The sequence below is a fragment of the Oncorhynchus tshawytscha genome, linkage group LG07 (genome assembly GCF_018296145.1).
Source record: "Oncorhynchus tshawytscha isolate Ot180627B linkage group LG07, Otsh_v2.0, whole genome shotgun sequence".
NCBI lineage: Eukaryota > Metazoa > Chordata > Actinopteri > Salmoniformes > Salmonidae > Oncorhynchus > Oncorhynchus tshawytscha.
Window position 1 is genome coordinate 1,984,335 of NC_056435.1, and position 21,864 is coordinate 2,006,198.

Below are 21,864 nucleotides of genomic sequence, written 5' to 3' on the forward strand. Positions count from 1 at the left end.
GCTGCTGGCTTCAAATGATTGTCTACCAGAAGATCCAGTTACCATAGCTACCATACCACATAAAGAAACGTAGAAGAATTTCCATACATACAAAGCAGTGTCTGCCAACTGCCATGAAACACCTGAACAAAGGCAATCATGTGGGTTCAGCTTTGAACTGGGTTGTACCATGAAATGGGTTGTACCATGAAACACCTGAACAAAGGCAATCATGTGGGTTCAGCTTTGAACTGGGTTGTACCATGAAATGGGTTGTACCATGAAACACCTGAACAAAGGCAATCATGTGGGTTTAGCTTTGAACTGGGTTGTACCATGAAACACCTGAACATAGGCAATCATGTGGGTTTAGCTTTGAACTGGGTTGCACCATGAAACACTTGAACATAGGCAATCATGTGGGTTTAGCTTTGAACTGGGTTGTACCATGAAACACTTGAACATAGGCAATCACCTGAACATAGGCAATCATGTGGGTTTAGCTTTGAACTGGGTTGTACCATGAAACACTTGAACATAGGCAATCATGTGGGTTTAGCTTTGAACTGGTTGTTGAAACACCTGAACAAAGGCAATCATGTGGGTTTAGCTTTGAACTGGGTTGTACCATGAAACACCTGAACAAAGGCAATCATGTGGGTTTAGCTTTGAACTGGGTTGTACCATGAAACACCTGAACAAAGGCAATCATGTGGGTTTAGCTTTGAACTGGGTTGTACCATGAAATGGGTTGTACCATGAAACACCTGAACATAGGCAATCATGTGGGTTTAGCTTTGAACTGGGTTGTACCATGAAATGGGTTGTACCATGAAATACGATGGCTTATCTACACCTAGACCTCCAGTAAGAAAATGAGACACAAGATACCAGGGCATACGCCCGAATGAATACACAATCAACGTACAGGAAGTTACCATCCATTTAATCATGTACTTCATCTTATAGCAAGACGTTCTTTATCACAAAACAATTCTACATTTCTATTTGTGTTCCTGTTAACGAGGAAATCTAAAACGTGTATTTGTGTTTGTAACAACAAGACTTTGTCTATGTGGTTTTCCTACAGTGTATAGAAGACATATGTGTATTCCAAAAGGCTATAGAAGGTAGGTTTCATAGTTTTAGTAGCCTACCAACCTGAAGGCGTAGAACACTGTAAAACAAACAAACGGTAGGCAGAGTTGAGTACACAACCACCAAACATTTGACATGTTCACTTCCCAGCACCAGAAAGTAAGACATTTGGGCTGCGTTTACACACGCAGAAGATCTGATCTGACTGGTCAAAAGACGAATCGGTGTCAAAATATTAGAATTGGGCTACCAGTGTAAACACAGCCATACAAACACTAAGTAAGTAAGACACTAATCCCTTAAAGCGTCAATTTGCTGTTTTGTTTTTTGCTTCACATATTCACCTTTCAAATAAGTCAAATCATTTTTTCATGACAACATTTCTCTAGATACCCTACAACAGATACATTGAATACAAGAGGTCCATAGGGGTGAATACTAATTCCCAAATGTGCATATTATTGGAATTTACGTGCAAATCGCCCATTGACATCAATGCTTGAATTTTACACAAAAGTCTGAGATGGACACACAGATTTCTAGTTAGAATTCAGCCCATAGTAAACATTCTTCTCAATAGACTTTGTTCACCACAGAAAAGCTACGAGAGGAGGGAAAGAGAGAGAGATCAATGAAAATACCAGTTAAACACTGACTTCCTTTGAAATTGCAAAGAAGAATGGGTTTCATCTTTGTTGCCTGTCACATCCTATGGCCTTGCAGTGGAATTTGTTCTCAAGCCAAGACACATTATGGTGGATACATTGTACGATATCGCTGAGAATTGATTTAATACCAAACAAAACTATACACAGAAACAGAAACAGACGCACAAACATTTTGATAGCTTACTTAAGTGTTTAGAGTACTGCTTCCTCTGTTGTGTTTTAAGACTCAGGCCGATCAAAGGGAGAACCAGGGCCGTACTAATTCTGGGCTGAGGCGAGGGTGTCCATCTCTGGCCCTCTAAGGTACTGGCTGCAGTTTGGGTCTCCCCTCACGGTCGGTGCTGATGGGATGGGCCGACCGGTGTGTGGGTTGACGCACCAGCACTCCCCCCTCTGGCCGTGCAGAGACATCTTACACTGAAACACAGAATGAACATGTGTTTGTGTGTGTGTGTCTGTGTGTGTGTGGATGCTCCTGGGCCATGGAGTAAGAGTGTTCTTTTTGAGGTTACACTGCCCCCTCTTGTCACAGTTGGGGATGTGCAGGGTGTAGTCACCTGTTTGAGGTTATACTGCCCCCTCTTGTCACAGTTGGGGATGTGCATCGTGTAGTCACCTGTTCGAGGTTATACTGCCCCCTCTTGTCACAGTTGGGGATGTGCAGGGTGTAGCCACCTGTTTGAGGTTACACTGCCCCCTCTGTCACATTTGGGGATGTGCAGGGTGTAGTCACCTCTTTGAGGTTATACTGCCCCCTCTTGTCACAGTTGGGGATGTGCAGAGTGTAGTGACCTGTTCGAGGTTTACTGCCCCCTCTTGTCACAGTTGGGGATGTGCAGGGTGTAGTCACCTGTTTGAGGTTATACTGCCCCCTCTTGTCACAGTTGGGGATGTGCAGAACATACAGGTCTTCCAGTGGGCCTCGGTTATCTCTGAAGGGCATCTTAGATATCCTCTCCAGCACCTGGTCCAACTCCTGCTGACACTGAATCTACAGTACACAACAGGCAACACCAGTCACATGATTAATAGCCTGGGAAATCTCAGACCTTGGAGCAACAGGCAACACAATTCACATGATTAATAGTCTGGGAAATCTCAGACCTTGAAGCAACAGGCAACACCATTCACATGATTAATAGTCTGGGAAATCTCAGACCTTGAAGCAACAGGCAACACCATTCACGTGATTAATAGTCTCTGACTATTACACTGAGGCCGAGCTCCCTGCCATCCAGGACCTCTATACCAGGCGGTGTCAGAGGAAGGCTCTAAAAATTGTCAGACTCCAGCCACCCAAGTCATAGACTGTTCTCTCTGCTACACACGGCAAGAATACCGATGCACCAAGTCTGGAACCAACAGGACTCTGAACTTCTACCCCAAAGCCATGAGACTGCAAAATAATTATTTGAATAGTTAACCAAATAGCTACCCGGCATTGACCTTTTTTGCACTAACATTTTTCACTTATCACATATGCTGCTGCTACTGTTGACTATCTGTTAGCTTAATTCTAGCTATATGTACATATCTCAATTCCCGGGCAGGGTGCTCTTTAGAATATATTACTAGTTTGGTTTGGATGGGCTTAAAATGCAGACGGGATTTCTTCTCGTGAAAAACAACGTTGTAAACTTGTAACGCTAACGTTAGCTGTCATGGCACAAGCAAACAACTTACTTGCCAAATACACTCATTGAAAATATCTAACTAAAATACCGATTTTGTGTCCGGTGGTAGGCTAATGTTTTTGTCAGGACATGAACGGAAAGGCTCTGGACTGATTTCCTGCTCGAGTCCCATTTCCGCCTCTTGTCCCAACCGATGCTGGTACTGTCAGCAGACATGTGTGCTGGAACACTGGATACATTGTGGGAGGCAAACCGTCGGCCTAGGGAGACTACATGATTAATGACCCAGCAATACCGTCAGACCACTGTTTGAGAAAAGAAATAAAACATTCTCCAAAATCATCTACAAAGGTTAAGAACTGGATTCTCGGAGGAATAATAATCCACAGGAAATGAAATGAAAGCACTACAAAAATATAGAATACAATTATTAATTCACATGAAAATGAATGTTTCCCTCACAGGTATAACTGAGAGTAAATTATATTTGCATGACTAATTCTATTCATGGATTATTGCCAAAGCACCTGATTGCCTAGGCGTTATGGCTTCATCAATTGCAAACCGATTGTAATGTTCATTTCTTTGCACTTACAGTCTCTCCTGATGGGTTTTGATGTGTTGCCAAGACTCGCTAATATCCGGGGCAAATGGTTCTAGTTTAAACTTGGCATCCGTGAAATGCCAAAATCATTATCCCCAAGGAAAATCACTCAATGTGGGAAAATAAGTACTGGTAGTAGTTTATAATAACATCTTGAAATAAAGCGTTTATAATAGTTTAGTAAACCGTTTATTCAGGTACTGCTGGAATGTCTACCAATGGCATGTCCATCATTTTGTGAGAAATTACACTGGTCACTCAGAACATTTACCAAGCATTTATAAAGTATAAATAGCGCTCACTTTAAATGAGGCCACACAAAAACACTTAACTAATGATTAGTAGATGGTTTATAAGGACCGATATTAAACAGCTTATGAACGATTGTGTTAATTATTATGACATAGTTATTCATAAATATAAATATGTGAATTCTTGGCTTACTAACATTTACATATGTGGGTGTAATGATGAATAAACAATTTATTAATCCATTATAAATGCTTCATTACAAGGTGTTATTATAAAGTACTACCAAAGTCATTTCCTAGGTCGGTCTACAACAGGACGCCAGGCCCGACTTCAAGGAAACAATACAGTTTTCAACAGTAGGGTCTTGTACTGTCATGTGTGAAACATTTACACCTTTCCCATGGTCACGTTCAGTACGCTTCAGATGGGGCAAACGTTGTCAAACGGAGGGCTATCTTGTCCAATAGAAATGCTTATCTACATTTTCCGATTGAAAAAGCTGACCTTAACTGTCCAAATTGGCAGTAAGACATTGTTAGCTGCTGGACACCATCAGGTCTGCTCCAGAAGATGGCAGCAATGCACTAGGTTCTGATAAGACTGACTCCTTCCTAAAGGGACATGGACACTGCTAATCATGATCCCAGGTTCACTAACTGTTTACTAACAGATGTGACGCACTAATGGTCTCGGTTTACCAAGGCAGCGTCTCAAATGGCACCCTATTCCCTTAATATGGGCCCTGGTTAAAAATAGTGCCTTATATAGGGAATAGGGTGCTATTTGTGATGTAGCCTAACTGTTTACTACTAGGTGTTTACTAACCTGCTTGCCACGGGGAGTTTTGGGGTCCTCCGGCTTGTTACTCTTCATCTTGGTCTTCATCTCCTGTCGGTGCTGGCGCATAGCGTTCTCCTTGGGCCCCAGCCATGGGTTGTCCTTAGTTGCCTTCCTCACCGGGGGGATCTCTGTCAGGCTCGTGTCCGGGAGGTCCACCACCTCCCCTGAGGGAGAGACACGCACGCAGACACAGATGCATGCACAGACTCACACACATGCACATACGCACGCACACACACACACACACACACACACACACACACACACACACACACACACACACACACACACACACACACACACACACACACACACACACACACACACACACACACACACACACACACACACACACACACACATACATACAAACACAGTCAAAACAGCTCTATGGAAAGATAGGGCCAGCAGGTTGGCTTTAGTACATTTGGCAATGGCATGCATGGTGAATCTTTCAGAGTAAATAGATACATCTTTAAATGTGCAATATTTTGGACCTTTTTCAAAAATATTGTGAAACATTATTATTTGTATATTTTTTCCATTTTAACTTCCAAGAATGAGAACCAATAGTGAACATCTGATTCTGTCTGTGTACACTCCAGGTTTATTGGCCACTGAAGAGCTGAAGACATAAGACTTTTCTGTTAACTATGGGGCACCTTCACTTGCTATGACTAGTGTCCTCCTCACCTCCAATGTCAAGGCATGTCATGAAAGGGCACTAGCTCTTTTTCATGTCCGACTGATTAGAATGAAAGCTTGAACAGCAACCACCCAGAACTAACACACCACACTATCTGGGGAAGGGAGGTAGAAGTCCTCAGCTGTTTGACCAGATAACCTGTGGTTAAACATCAACCAAACAATGCAGGGGGCCTGGCCCTGTGAGTCCACTAGCTGTCCATGCTATTCCTGACAACAGACAGAGCGGTGGCTGAGAGCCCACTAGCAGCTCTCCCAGGGCTCTGGGACCGTCAAAATGGAAGAATAACAGAAACTGCAGGGGAAACAGTTGGCTGGACCTTGTTTTGAGGAAATCTTAGATGAATAAACTTTCAGAGTAATGTATTGTTTACAAACTCTCTGTACTGTCAGGCTGTCCAGTGACATACCACTATTAACGACAGAGGGGGGATAGGTTATAAGATATAAATAAGATATAACAGGGTTGGCCGGCCCTTAAGTGAAGTGTATTCTACACCAAGGAAGGAGCAAGGGGGTCCCTCTGACGTTTACAATCCAGTAGATATATAATATGTAATATGTAATACCTACATGTTTCAAACAGACCACCATAGTCCCTGTGCCTAAGATAGCGGAGGTAACATGCCTAAATGATTACTGCCCTGTAGCACTCACGTCGGTAGCCATGAAGTGCTTTGAAAGGCTGGTCATGGCTCACATCAACACCATCATGCCAGAAACCCTAGATCACTCCAATTTGCATACCACTTCAACAGATCCACAGATGATGCAATCTTAATCGCACTCCACACTTCCTTTCCCACCTGGACAAAAGGAACACCTATGTGAGAATGCTGTTCAATGACTACAGGTCAGCGCTCAACACCATAGTGCCCACAAAGCTCATCACTAAGACAAGGACCCTGGGACTAAACACCTCCCTCTGCAACTGGATCCTGGACTTTCTGGCGGGCCGCCCCCAGGTGGTAAGGGTAGGCAACAACACATCTGCCAGGCTGATCCTCAACACTGGGGCCCCTCAGGGGTGCGTGCTTAGTCCCCTCCTGTACTCCCTGTTCACCCACGACTGTGTGGTCAAGCACGAATTTAACACAATCATTAAGTTTGCTGACGACACAACAGTGACAGATCTAACTTCAGCTCTCCTCCTGAGAGGATCAGATCTAAACATCTAACTTCATCTCTCCTCATGAAACTATCAGATCTAAACATCTAACTTCATCTCTCCTCATGAAACTATCAGATCTAAACATCTAACTTCAGCTCTCCTCATGAAACTATCAGATCTAACTTCAGCTCTCCTCATGAAACTATCAGATCTAACTTCAGCTCTCCTCATAAAACTATCAGATCTAACTTCAGCTTTCCTCATGAAACTATCAGATCTAACTCAGCTCTCCTCATAAAACTATCAGATCTAACTTCAGGACTCCTCATGAAACTATCAGATCTAACTTCAAGCTGTCTTCATGAAACTATCAGATCTGAAAACATCTAACTTCAGCTCTCCTCATGAAACTATCAGATCTAACTTCAGACTCCTCATAAAACTCATCATGAAACTATCAGAGCTCTCCTCATGAAACTATCAGATATAACTTCAGGAGCTCTCCTCATAAAACTATCAGATATAACTTCAGGACTCCTCATGAAACTATCAGATCTAATCTTCAGCTCATGAAAACTATCAGACTCCTCATCTATCAGCTAACTTCAGGACTCCTCATGAAACTATCAGATCTAATGAAACTATCAGATATAACTTCAGCTCTCCTCATAAAACTACTTCAGCTCTCATGAAACTCATGAAACTAATCAGATCATGAAACTATTCAGGACTCCTCATGAAACTATCAGATCTAACTTCAGGACTCCTCATGAAACTATCAGATATAACTTCAGGACTCCTCATGAAAATCAGATATAACTTCAGACTCCTCATAAAACTATCAGATATAACTTCAGGACTCCTCATGAAACTATCAGATCTAACTTCAGCTCTCCTCATGAAACTATCAGATATAACTTCAGGACTCCTCATAAAACTATCAGATCTAACTTCAGGACTCCTCATGAAACTATCAGATATAACTTCAGGACTCCTCATGAAACTATCAGATATAACTTCAGGACTCCTCATGAAACTATCAGATCTAACTTCAGCTCTCCTCATGAAACTATCAGATCTAACTTCAGGACTCCTCATGAAACTATCAGATCTAACTTCAGCTCTCCTCATAAAACTATCAGATCTAACTTCAGGACTCCTCATGAAACTATCAGATCTAACTTCAGCTGTCTTCATGAAACTATCAGATATAACTTCAGCTGTCTTCATGAAACTATCAGATCTAACTTCAGCTGTCTTCATGAAACTATCAGATATAACTTCAGCTGTCTTCATGAAACTATCAGATCTAACTTCAGCTGTCTTCATGAAACTATCAGATCTAACTTCAGCTCTCCTCATAAAACTATCAGATATAACTTCAGGACTCCTCATGAAACTATCAGATCTAACTTCAGCTCTCCTCATGAAACTATCAGATCTAACTTCAGCTCTCCTCATAAAACTATCAGATCTAACTTCAGGACTCCTCATGAAACTATCAGATCTAACTTCAGCTCTCCTCATGAAACTATCAGATATAACTTCAGGACTCCTCATAAAACTATCAGATATAACTTCAGGACTCCTCATGAAACTATCAGATCTAACTTCAGCTCTCCTCATGAAACTATCAGATATAACTTCAGGACTCCTCATAAAACTATCAGATCTAACTTCAGGACTCCTCATGAAACTATCAGATATAACTTCAGGACTCCTCATGAAACTATCAGATATAACTTCAGGACTCCTCATGAAACTATCAGATATAACTTCAGGACTCCTCATGAAACTATCAGATCTAACTTCAGCTCTCCTCATGAAACTATCAGATCTAACTTCAGGACTCCTCATGAAACTATCAGATCTAACTTCAGCTCTCCTCATAAAACTATCAGATCTAACTTCAGGACTCCTCATGAAACTATCAGATCTAACTTCAGCTGTCTTCATGAAACTATCAGATATAACTTCAGCTGTCTTCATGAAACTATCAGATCTAACTTCAGCTGTCTTCATGAAACTATCAGATATAACTTCAGCTGTCTTCATGAAACTATCAGATCTAACTTCAGGACTCCTCATGAAACTATCAGATCTAACTTCAGGACTCCTCATGAAACTATCAGATCTAACTTCAGCTGTCTTCATGAAACTATCAGATCTAACTTCAGGACTCCTCATAAAACTATCAGATCTAACTTCAGCTGTCTTCATGAAACTATCAGATCTAACTTCAGCTGTCTTCATGAAACTATCAGATCTAACTTCAGGACTCCTCATAAAACTATCAGATCTAACTTCAGGACTCCTCATGAAACTATCAGATCTAACTTCAGCTGTCTTCATGAAACTATCAGATCTAACTTCAGCTGTCTTCATGAAACTATCAGATATAACTTCAGCTGTCTTCATGAAACTATCAGATCTAACTTCAGCTGTCTTCATGAAACTATCAGATCTAACTTCAGCTGTCTTCATGAAACTATCAGATATAACTTCAGCTGTCTTCATGAAACTATCAGATCTAACTTCAGCTGTCTTCATGAAACTATCAGATCTAACTTCAGCTGTCTTCATGAAACTATCAGATATAACTTCAGCTGTCTTCATGAAACTATCAGATATAACTTCAGCTGTCTTCATGAAACTATCAGATCTAACTTCAGCTCTCCTCATGAAACAATCGGATCTAACTTCAGCTCTCCTCATGAAACTCTTTGTGCTCTCAGTGTCCTTTGCAGAACAGAGGTCAGAAATCAACTGGAATCAGGTGTGAGACATGCACAAACACACACACACACACACACAAATTAAGTTGTTTTCATATATTAGATAATCCCAACTGTCTCCAACTGTAATATACTGATTCCAGCTTCACGGAGGAAACCTGAGAAGGTCTGAGTCTATTAAATACCACACACACACACACACACACACACACACACACACACACACACACACACACACACACACACACACACACACACACACACACGGACAGGGTCAGGACCCCACTCTAAGGGGGCCCCGTTCCTGCAGTACACTCTGTTCCACCGATCCACAGAGGTGGGCCTGGGCTTTGCAACGTCAACAGAGCTGCAGCTCCATTGTTTTTACTTTGTTGTCCGGTCCACTGCTTGAATGAATACAGCAGACAAAAGGGATGAGTGGCTTCCTTGCTTTTTTAATAGCTGATATTTGTCAAATTCCCAGAACAGCACAAAGGAGAGAAGGTTCATGTCTGACAGTCTAGACTCTAGTCAACTGAGCAGATGGCCCATGGATGGAGAAGAGGAGACTGGATAGGTCAAACCAACACACATTCATGGTTCAAATGATCCCTTTAATTCTCCCCTTTAATCTCAATGTGACTTATTGTGTAATAAATGAATATTACCTCACTCTAGGGCCAGCATAGTGATAATGATACTGTATTTCCCCGTGTTTATGTGTATATATAACGTATCACCTTCACAATTGACTGTACAGTCGTGGCCAAAGGTTTTTAGAATGACACAAATATACAGTGCCTTGCGAAAGTATTCGGCCCCCTTGAACTTTGCGACCCTTTGCCACATTTCAGGCTTCAAACATAAAGATATAAAATTGTATTTTTTGTGAAGAATCAACAACAAGTGGGACACAATCATGAAGTGGAACGACATTGATTGGATATTTCAAACTTTTTTAACAAATCAAAAACTGAAAAATTGGGCGTTTATCGGATCATTTATCAGATCATCAAGAACTTCAAGAAAAGAAAGTCCAGCAAGCGCCAGGACCGTCTCCTAAAGTTAATTCAGCTGCGGAATCGGGGCACCACCAGTACAGAGCTTGCTCAGGAATGGCAGCAGGCAGGTGTGAGTGCATCTGCACGCACAGTGAGGCGAAGACTTTTGGAGGATGGCCTGGTGTCAGGAAGGGCAGCAAAGAAGCCACTTCTCTCCAGGAAAAACATCAGAGACAGACTGATATTCTGCAAAAGATACAGGGATCGGACTGCTGAGGATTGGGGTAAAGTCATTTTCTCTGATGAATCCCCTTTCTGATTGTTTAGGGCATCTGGAAAAAAGCTTGTCAGGAGAAGACAAGGAGAGCGCTACCATCAGTCCTGTGTCATGACAACAGTAAAGCATCCTGAGACCATTCATGTGTGGGGTTGCTTCTCAGCCAAGGGAGTGGGCTCACTCACAATATTGCCTAAGAACACAGCCATGAATAAAGAATGGTACCAACACATCCTCCGAGAGCAACTTCTTCCAACCATCCAGGAACAGTTTAGTGACGAACAATGCCTTTTCCAGCATGATGGAGCACCTTGCCATAAGGCAAAAGTGATAACTAAGTTGCTTGGGGAACAAAACTTTGATATTTTCGGTCCATGGCCAGGAAACTCCCCAGACCTTAATCCCATTGAGAATTTGTGGTCAATCCTCAAGAGGCGGGTGGACAAACAAAAACCCACAAATTCAAAAACCCACAAACTCCAAGCATTGATTATGCAAGAATGGGCTGCCATCAGTCAGGATGTTGCCCAGACGTTAATTGACAGCATGCAGAGGTCTTGAAAAAGAAGGGTCCACAATGCAAATATTGACTCTTTGCATCAACTTAATGTAATTGTCAATAAAAGCCTTTGACACGTATGAAATGCTTGTAATATACTTCAGTGTTCCATAGTAACATCTGCCAAAAATATCTAAAGACAATGACGCAGCAAACTTTGTGAAAATGTATATTTGTGTCATTCTCAAAACCTTTGGCCACGACTGTACAGTAAAGCACTTTGGGGAGCTGTAGTTAAAAAGAGCCAGCTCCATAACTGCTTCCCATTATCCTTTACAAGGCCTGCTAGGACTCTCCTCCTAGAATCACACAGTCAGCACAGAGCAAGTGTGTTTACCTCACAGCCAGGCTATCTGGCCTGAGAGGCTCCTCCACAGCATGAAGCTAGCTGGGGCTGGGCAGGTCCTGACACGTAGACACTGGCTGCACCCAGCCAAGCATCTATCCACCCCTGAACTGACTGACTGCAGGCTAAACCTGGGACTCTGGATGCGTCCCAAACAACACTATATCCCTATGTGACTCTGGTTTAAAGTAGTGCACTATATAGGGAAAGGGAGTATTTTGCCATTTGGGACACACACACCTGGCTCAGGAGGACAGGGAGACAGGGAGACGGAGGCAAGCCAGAGCCCATCGAGCCTGCAGGGCAGCACGGACAATTACAGCACACACATACAGAGAATAGAGAGAGGGGAGAGAGATGGGGCCCATCTTTCCCATTCCTTTGGGATTGAGGCTTGTAGACGTGACCTTGACATTAGGCCACTTTTGAGGTCTGAAAAGTCCAGATTAACTTTGAAGAGTGAACATATCCATATATCCTTTATTAACAGAGACGATAGGACACCAGATTAGGGTTGCATTTACGGGACTTTCAATAAATTCTCTGGTTTGCCTGAAATCCCGGTTGGAGGCTCCCCCGGAGTCAGGGGGGAATAATCAGGATATCCAGAATCCTCCAACCAGGATTTCTGGAAAACCAGGGAATTTATTGAAAGATGAAAAGGAATTTTGCAACCCTACACCAGACATGTGATCCAAGTCATGGCACCAATGTAACAAGTCAACTGGCCTTGATACACAAACCACCAGGATCAATTCCTAATTGCCCTGCAGGCAGAGCTCCTAAGACAGTAGCTCTGCCTGCAGCCATCGGGCTAGCCATGAACAACAGATCTTGGGTGATTGCAGCAGCCAAATGCATTGGCCTCCTTCTGTACACACATACCCAGCACTTAAAACTCCTTCAACTCCATTATCTTCGGTGAAGAAACATCAAACCATCTGTCGAAGCCAGCCCTATCCCCTGCAAAGTCCTTTTACAGGTCCCCTTCCAACCCCACTCAGCTCAGTAACATTTCAGACATAGCTTGTGTTTTCTCCAAGCACTGAAGAGAGAGAGGGAGGGAGGGGAGTGGAAGGAGGGAGGGAGTGGAGGGAGGGAGCCAGCGAGAGAAAGAAAGAAAGAAAGGGGGAGAGAGAGAGAGAGAGAGAGAGAGAGAATGAAAGGGAGAGGGAGAGAAAAACAGAGTGAGAGAGAAAGAGAAAGGGAGCAGGTTTATTCTGGAAGGCACGCTGAGATTCTTAGCATGGCTTCGGGTGAAGTTGCAGCCCCAGGGGTGGATGGCAGTGATGCCTGTGTTTTAGAGAAGCAGGAGGGATTATCAGGGGCTATTTCGGGCCTGCGGGCACCGTCTAGGGGGCTGGGCAGCCCAGCAGTGGACCCATGCAGGTACAGATGAATACCCCTCGTTAGGGAGCCGTGTTATTCCACCGCCCAGTTGCAGCCAGATGGTCAGGATCTGTTTTCCTTGTAAAGCTTTGAGTTTTTTTTGTTGGTCTTTTGTGGGTGGGGTTGTGGGTGGGGTAACCCTCCCTCTGTTGGATAAGTGGCAGCCCAACGATGTGATCCAGATGGGAGGATGAGTGATGAACCTTGGTGTGTCTCAAATAGCACCCTATTAAGTTAACCTTTATTTTAGCAGGGTCTCTTTTGCAAAGGAGTGCACTACTTTTGACCAGGGCCCATTATAGGGAACCCTTTGGGACGCTTCCCTTCTCTTAAATATATATTTTTAATAGTATGTCTTTGTATTCACGTATTATTGACTATGACGTGTCTTTACGTAATAATATGATATACTCCCCATCTGCCTGTTGTGGAATCAATCTCGCCCCAACGTCTCTATTTACATCATTCTCTGAAGCATCACAGTAAACCGACTGTAGCTGTACCACTTGATATTGACAATGAGGGGCTACTGTCTAGGCGTAGGCTGGTGGGCTAATAAAGATGCCCATCCACCACAGGGTTCAGGTAAGGAGGAGACACGGGGTGCACCACAGACACTGAGGAGGGTTTTCATATCACGTCTTCCATGGATGAAAGGCTACATGCCAGTCATGCATTAAGGCCTGTATAGCATGAGATGAGTAGCATGAAGGAATGCATATAGGGTGCTCTGCATTTCCCAGTGATCCAATCTTGGAGAATGCAGAACACGTTTTCCTTGGTTATAACATGTGTTCACATAATAACAGTAAGAAGTAAGCTTTATGCGACAACTCATTGCATTTGTGTGTATTACGTGTGTTCTGCCAGATGAGAAAGACAGGTAAGTTAAGAGATGATTATTTTGATACATGAGCGGATGTGACTGTTAACCAATGCTTTTTTAGTTTCAATTATAAACTGATCCTATAAACTCCTCATAAACTCTTTATTAAACAAGCTCTTTATTAAACAAGCCCTTTATTAAACAAGCCCTTTATTAAACAAGCCCTTTATTAAACAAGCCCTTTATTAAACAAGCCCTTTATTAAACAAGCCTTTTATTAAACAAGCCCTTTATTAAACAAGCCCTTTATTAAACAAGCCCTTTATTAAACAAGCCTTTTATTAAACAAGCCCTTTATTAAACAAGCCTTTTATTAAACAAGCCCTTTATTAAACAAGCCTTTTGTTAAACAAGCCCTTTATTAAACAAGCCCTTTATTAAACAAGCCCTTTATTAAACAAGCCCTTTATTAAACAAGCCCTTTATTACACAGGCCCTTTATTAAACAAGCCCTTTATTAAACAAGCCCTTTATTACACAAGCCCTTAATTAAACAAGACCTTTATTAAACAAGCCCCTTATTAAACAAGCCCTTTAGTACACAAGCCCTTTATTACACAAGCCCTTTATTAAACAAGCCCTTTATTAAACAAGCCCTTAATTAAAGTGAAGTGTTACTGCTATTAATTATCCCAAGGTTTATTCTGTTTCAACAAGCAGGAAATGTGATGTAGCTACCATGGCCTGAGTTGTCATTGATTGTGGTTTCGCACGTCGGCCTATTTAGACAATGAAAACGTGTAGGAAATGTGTGTAACCGGGGCTGCTTTTTGCATAATCTCGTGGAAACACCAGATTGTGTCCAGAAGTTTAAATCACTCTGTATACTGGGATGCTTAAACCTGCAAGAAAGTGGTTAATAAGGGACTGTTTGAAAGGGAGTCATATAAACATTGCCTCATTTTGTTTTTACAGGTAACATACTGTGAATTCTGTCTGAAGTACATTATAAAACTGTATAACCCAGGTGTACATTATAGTACTGTGTAACCCAGGTGTACATTATAAAACTGTATAACCCAGGTGTACATTATAGTACTGTGTAACCCAGGTGTACATTATAAAACTGTATAACCCAGGTGTACATTATAGTACTGTGTAACTCAGGTGTACATAATAGTACTGTGTAACCCAGGGTTATATAATAGTACTGTGTAACCCAGGTGTACATAATAGAACTGTGTAACCCAGGTGTACATAATAGTACTGTATAACCCAGGTGTACATAATAGTACTGTGTAACCCAGGTGTACATAATAGTACTGTGTAACCCAGGTGTACACAATAGTACTGTATAACCCAGGTGTACATTATAGAACTGTATAACCCAGGTGTACATAATAGTACTGTGTAACCCAGGTGTACATCATAGTACTGTGCAACTCAGGTGAACATAATAGTACTGTGTAACCCAGGTGTACATTATAGTACTGTGTAGCTCGTGTACATATTGGTACTGTGTAACCAGGTGTACATTATAGTACTGTATAACCCAGGTGTACATTATAGAACTGTATAACCCAGGTGTACATAATAGTACTGTATAACCCAGGTGAACATAATAGTACTGTGTAACCCAGGTGTACATTATAGTACTGTGCAACTCAGGTGAACATAATAGTACTGTGTAACCCAGGTGTACATTATAGTACTGTGTAGCTCGTGTACATATTGGTACTGTGTAACCAGGTGTACATTATAGTACTGTATAACCCAGGTGAACATACAATTACTGTGTAACCCAGGAGTACATTATAGTACTGTATAACCCAGGTGTACATAATAGTACTGTGTAACCCAGGTGTACATTTTAGTACTGTGTAACTCAGGTGTACATAATAGTACTGTGTAACCCAGGTGTACATTATAGTACTGTGTAACTCAGGTGAACATAATAGTGCTGTGTAACTCAGGTGTATATAATAGTACTGTGTAGCTCATGTATACATAATAGTACTGTATAACCCAGGTGAACATAACAGTACTGTGTAACCCAGGTGTACATTATAGTACTGTGTAACCCAGGTGTACATAATAGTACTGTATAACCCAGGTGAACATAACAGTACTGTGTAACCCAGGTGTACATTATAGTACTGTATAACCCAGGTGTACATAATAGTACTGTGTAACCCAGGTGGTGTATAACATGAACATACAGTACTGTATAACCCAGGTGTACATTATAGTACTGTATAACCCAGGTGTACATAATAGTACTGTGTAACCCAGGTGTACATAATAGTACTGTGTAACCCAGGTGTACATAATAGTACTGTGTAACCCAGGTGTACATAATAGTACTGAGTAACCCAGGTGTACACAATAGTACTGTATAACCCAGGTGTACATTATAGAACTGTATAACCCAGGTGTACATAATAGTACTGTATAACCCAGGTGAACATAATAGTACTGTGTAACCCAGGTGTACATTATAGTACTGTGCAACTCAGGTGAACATAATAGTACTGTGTAACCCAGGTGTACATTATAGTACTGTGTAGCTCGTGTACATATTGGTACTGTGTAACCAGGTGTACATTATAGTACTGTATAACCCAGGTGAACATACAATTACTGTGTAACCCAGGAGTACATTATAGTACTGTATAACCCAGGTGTACATAATAGTACTGTGTAACCCAGGTGTACATTATAGTACTGTGTAACTCAGGTGTACATAATAGTACTGTGTAACCCAGGTGTACATTATAGTACTGTGTAACTCAGGTGAACATAATAGTGCTGTGTAACTCAGGTGTATATAATAGTACTGTGTAGCTCATGTATACATAATAGTACTGTGTAACCCAGGTGTACATAATAGTATGCACGCCTCCAACTCAATCATCAAGTTTGCGGACGACACAACAGTGGTAGGCTTGATTACCAACAACGACGAGACGGCCTACAGGGAGGAGGTGAGGGCCCTCGGAGTGTGGTGTCAGGAAAATAACCTCACACTCAACGTCAACAAAACTAAGGAGATGATTGTGGACTTCAGGAAACAGCAGAGGGAACACCCCCCCATCCACATCGATGGAACAGTAGTGGAGAGGGTAGCAAGTTTTAAGTTCCTCGGCATACACATCACAGACAAACTGAATTGGTCCACTCACACAGACAGCATCGTGAGGAAGGCGCAGCAGCGCCTCTTCAACCTCAGGAGGCTGAAGAAATTCGGCTTGTCACCAAAAGCACTCACAAACTTCTACAGATGCACAATCGAGAGCATCCTGGCGGGCTGTATCACCGCCTGGTATGGCAACTGCACCGCCCTCAACCGTAAGGCTCTCCAGAGGGTAGTGAGGTCTGCACAACGCATCACCGGGGGCAAACTACCTGCCCTCCAGGACACCTACACCACCCGATGCTACAGGAAGGCCATAAAGATCATCAAGGACATCAACCACCCGAGCCACTGCCTGTTCACCCCGCTGTCATCCAGAAGGCGAGGTCAGTACAGGTGCATCAAAGCTGGGACCGAGAGACTGAAAAACAGCTTCTATCTCAAGGCCATCAGACTGTTAAACAGCCACCACTAACATTGAGTGGCTACTGCCAACACACTGTCAATGACACTGACTCTACTCCAGCCACTTTAATCATGGGAATTGATGGGAAATTATGTAAATATATCACTAGCCACTTTAAACAATGCTACCTTATATAATGTTACTTACCCTACATTGTTCATCTCATATGCATACGTTGATACTGTACTCTATATCATCGACTGCATCCTTATGTAATACATGTATCACTAGCCACTTTAACTATGCCACTTGGTTTACATACTTATCTCATATGTATATACTGTACTCGATATCATCTACTGTATCTTGCCTATGCTGCTCTGTACCATCACTCATTCATATATCCTTATGTACATATTCTTTATCCCCTTACACTGTGTATAAGACAGTAGTTTTTTTTTGGAATTGTTAGTTAGATTACTTGCTCGTTATTACTGCATTGTCGGAACTAGAAGCACAAGCATTTCGCTACACTCGCATTAACATCTGCTAACCATGTGTATGTGACAAATAAATAAAATTTGATTTGATTTAGTACTGAGTAACCCAGGTGTACACAATAGTACTGTATAACCCAGGTGTACATTATAGAACTGTATAACCCAGGTGTACATAATAGTACTGTATAACCCAGGTGAACATAATAGTACTGTGTAACCCAGGTGTACATTATAGTACTGTATAACCCAGGTGAACATACAATTACTGTGTAACCCAGGAGTACATTATAGTACTGTATAACCCAGGTGTACATAATAGTACTGTGTAACCCAGGTGTACATTATAGTACTGTGTAACTCAGGTGTACATAATAGTACTGTGTAACCCAGGTGTACATAATAGTACTGTGTAACCCAGGTGTACATTATAGTACTGTGTAACTCAGGTGAACATAATAGTGCTGTGTAACTCAGGTGTATATAATAGTACTGTGTAGCTCATGTATACATAATAGTACTGTATAACCCAGGTGAACATAACAGTACTGTGTAACCCAGGTGTACATTATAGTACTGTGTTACCCAGGTGTACATAATAGTACTGTGTAACCCAGGTGTACATAATAGTACTGTATAACCCAGGTGAACATAACAGTACTGTGTAACCCAGGTGTACATTATAGTACTGTGTAACCCAGGTGTACATAATAGTACTGTGTAACCCAGGTGTACATAATAGTACTGTGTAACCCAGGTGTACATAATAGTACTGTGTAACCCAGGTGTACATTATAGTACTGTGTAACCCAGGTGTACATGATAGTACTGTGTAAACCAGGTGTAACCCATCCCTTACATGCCAGGCTGTGAATACATAGAAACAGAGTAGAAGAGTGTAACCCAGGTGTACATAATAGTACTGTGTAAACCAGGTGTAACCCATCCCTTACATGCCAGGCTGTGAATACATAGAAACATAGTAGAAGAGTGTAACCCAGGTGTACATAATAGTACTGTGTAACTCATGTGTACTGTTAGAGCCGATTTGGACATATTTGTATAAAAGACTGAACATACGGAGCTCCACGTATATTTGTGTAAATATATTAAATATTAATGTACATGATGAAATATTAGGTACGTACCTTTATGATTTATATTTACCTGATTGAGATATATTCATTTGTTAGTGTAATTCAGTTTTTGGCCCCCCGTCTTGCCCATTCATTGTATTGTGGTAAGTGTGTTAGGATAAAGGCAGGAAGTTGGGCCTTCGGGGGAGGGCGTCCTTGCTAGATGCGGGAGCGGTATAGTTTTTTGAATATACAGACATACATACAGACAGGTCATGTTATGTATTTTCCATATCAAGTATTCTATGCTTTAAGTTGATTGGAGAATCATTTCTTTGTTAGATATAAGAAGAATACAACTTTTTGTTGCACCAATTCCCTGGATGTCATTGAATGTTTGGTCGTTTGGAAACCTTGTGTGTGGACTGTATGCGTACCAAACAACCCCGCTTCAGGCTTGGGCAGTGGCTATGGTAAAGAGGAAAGGAAGCCACTACATGTACATTATAGTACTGTGTAACCCAGTTGTACATAATATTACTGTGTAACCCAGGTGTACATAATAGTACTATGTAACCCAGGTGTACATAATAGTACTGTGTAACCCAGGTGTACATTATAGAACTGTGTAACCCAGGTGTACATTATAGAACTGTGTAACCCAGGTGTACATAATAGTACAGTGTAACCCAGGTGTACATTATAGTACTGTGTAACCCAGGTGTACATAATAGTACTGTGTAACCCAGGTGTACATTATAGTACTGTGTAACCCAGGTGTACATAATAGTACTGTGAAACCCAGGTGTACATAATAGTACTGTGAAACCCAGGTGTACATGATAGTACTGTGAAACCCAGGTGTACATAATAGTACTGTGTAACCCAGGTGTACATAATAGTACTGTGTAACCCTGGTGTACATGATAGTACTGTGAAACCCAGGTGTAACCCATCCCTTACATGCCAGGCTGTGAATACATAGAAACAGTCAGAGTAGAAGAGAAACAGTTGGAGCAGAGAAATATAGGATGGCGTCATTGCAATTCACTGTACTGTAGGCTAAGACTGTGGCATCTGGCTGTAGCAAAGCAGACTGCAAGTAGCTATTTCAGGAAGAGTTCCACCATAGAAATAGTATTAGAACACCACTACCTCCTAAGACCCAACTTATCTCTGGCTACATGTGCAAGTGTAGGTTACTCCACGTGCATTTCTAGTGCTACTGTCTGTGGTGTCCTGGCCCTAATCCATTTAAACTTTTCAGGAATCACAGATTCTCCTTCATAATCTAATCAAATGTTACATTTGGCAGATGGGGACATTGACATTAGCTTTAGTAGAAATCACACCATACTGAACGAGCTTCAACAAACACTCCATGACTAGTTGACAGTGGTTGGGGTCAAAGTACAAAGTCCAAATTTCCAATCAATGTGGCATTATTTTACTTCTCTCTCCTCTCTCATGTTATCCAATTCAATAGGAATGTTTTGGGATTTCTGTGTAAAACACAAGCTGGGAATGTTATTTCAGGGTATAATCAAGCATACAGTAAAGTCTTAAAGTATAGGCTTGCTTATACAGTGTATGTTATACAGGAATAATATTGATAGGTAAGGCAGTCTATTGGATTCCAGCAAGGGCCCAATAAGTCAACACATGGAGGTCAATAAGTCAAACTAGTCCAGTGTAGTTCTGGTTGTTGTTGGAGACTGATGGATGATACTACCTGCAAACGTTTCTTTCATTTGTGATTAGGACATATAGCCCAAAGCCAAATATAGGCTTATAGCATGTGCAGTTCAATTCCGTACATATTAAAGGCAAAAGTACCTTGATAAAATTGTGTTATAAAAGTGTTATACCTGTGTAATAACAAAGCATTCAAATAAATAGGCGTTTTAGAGCGGGTTAATTACAGTTTCAATGTTTCTATGAGCAAATGGACGCCAAAATCATTAGCTTAGACTGCTGCGAATTAAATAAATCACAATACGGTGCACGCTAATGGCTGTAAACCACCCCAATGAAAGGGCAATTACAGATTAACGCCTACTAATGATCATACTTCCCAAACTTCCTCTCTGTTCCATTATAACACTGTAAATGTATCAAGCTTGTTGAAACTGACCGCTAAATTGCTCCGGGTGCTCCTGGCTCCCCGTGGGCTCGGTGACCACTTTGTGTCCGCACAGCCCCAGCCCCTGGACCAGCTGCTCGAGAGGCAGATCGGAGTCCGGCTTCGGGTAACACCGGAGTCCGCTGGAGCATCTCGGGGTGTACACGCCGCATAACTCGCCCTCTTGCCGGGCGCACACCGGGCAGCAACCGCAGCCCGGTTCGCGCACTATCTCTGCACAGGTCTCGGTGAGCTTCGGGCACGCAGCCTGACGTTCGGCGGTGCAACTCGGGCAACGGAAGACCATCTCCGCGAAAGAAGCTCCCACGAAAGCCACCGACAGCAGCAGCAAGCTGCAGCCTGAATACGATATCATCCTCGGCGTGGAACGTCTTGTCATTTAGTGAGGCGATGGAACGCAACTCCAGGTAAAATAACTGTGCATGCGAACAGGTGAAGCCAGCGGATGGGTTGAGTTCTGCAGGGTCCTACCAACCACAGATTAATTGACAGCTCGTCAGACCAGTGGCGCGTATGGAAGAGCAGCAGGCAAACCCCAACAGGCAATTTTGTGCTATGACGAAAATATTATATAGCCTCTCAAGT

General features: G+C 42.1%; 1 protein-coding gene across 2 annotated transcripts; it reads right to left on the reverse strand.

Annotated features, from left to right (window-relative positions):
* Positions 1–906: 906 nt before the first annotated feature.
* On the reverse strand, positions 907–21,790 carry LOC112239499 (insulin-like growth factor-binding protein 2-A). Of its 2 annotated transcripts, XR_006083673.1 has the most exons (5): positions 21,271–21,790; positions 5,061–5,239; positions 2,596–2,736; positions 1,930–2,162; positions 907–1,678 (listed from the first exon to the last, which is right to left on the reverse strand). XR_006083673.1 is itself a non-coding variant. In XM_042323811.1 (4 exons), the coding sequence occupies exons 1-4, from the start codon at positions 21,656–21,658 to the stop codon at positions 2,004–2,006; spliced, it is 867 nt and encodes a 288-aa protein (XP_042179745.1). In that variant the 5' UTR covers positions 21,659–21,790; the 3' UTR covers positions 907–2,003. The 2 variants fall into 2 exon arrangements, 1 of the variants encoding a protein (XP_042179745.1); XM_042323811.1 differs by having other exon boundaries at positions 907–2,162.
* Positions 21,791–21,864: the final 74 nt, after the last annotated feature.

Excerpts from the sequence above, each read along its gene's own strand:
- LOC112239499 (XM_042323811.1), bottom strand. The coding sequence starts at position 21,658 with ATGACAAGACGTTCCACGCCGAGGATGATATCGTATTCAGGCTGCAGC. Across the intron at positions 5,240-21,270 it reads GCACCCGGAGCAATTTAGCG|GGGAGGTGGTGGACCTCCCG; the intron begins GTCAGTTTCAAC and ends TCTCTCCCTCAG. Across the intron at positions 2,163-2,595 it reads GGCAGTATAACCTCAAACAG|TGTAAGATGTCTCTGCACGG; the intron begins GTGACTACACCC and ends TCTGTGTTTCAG.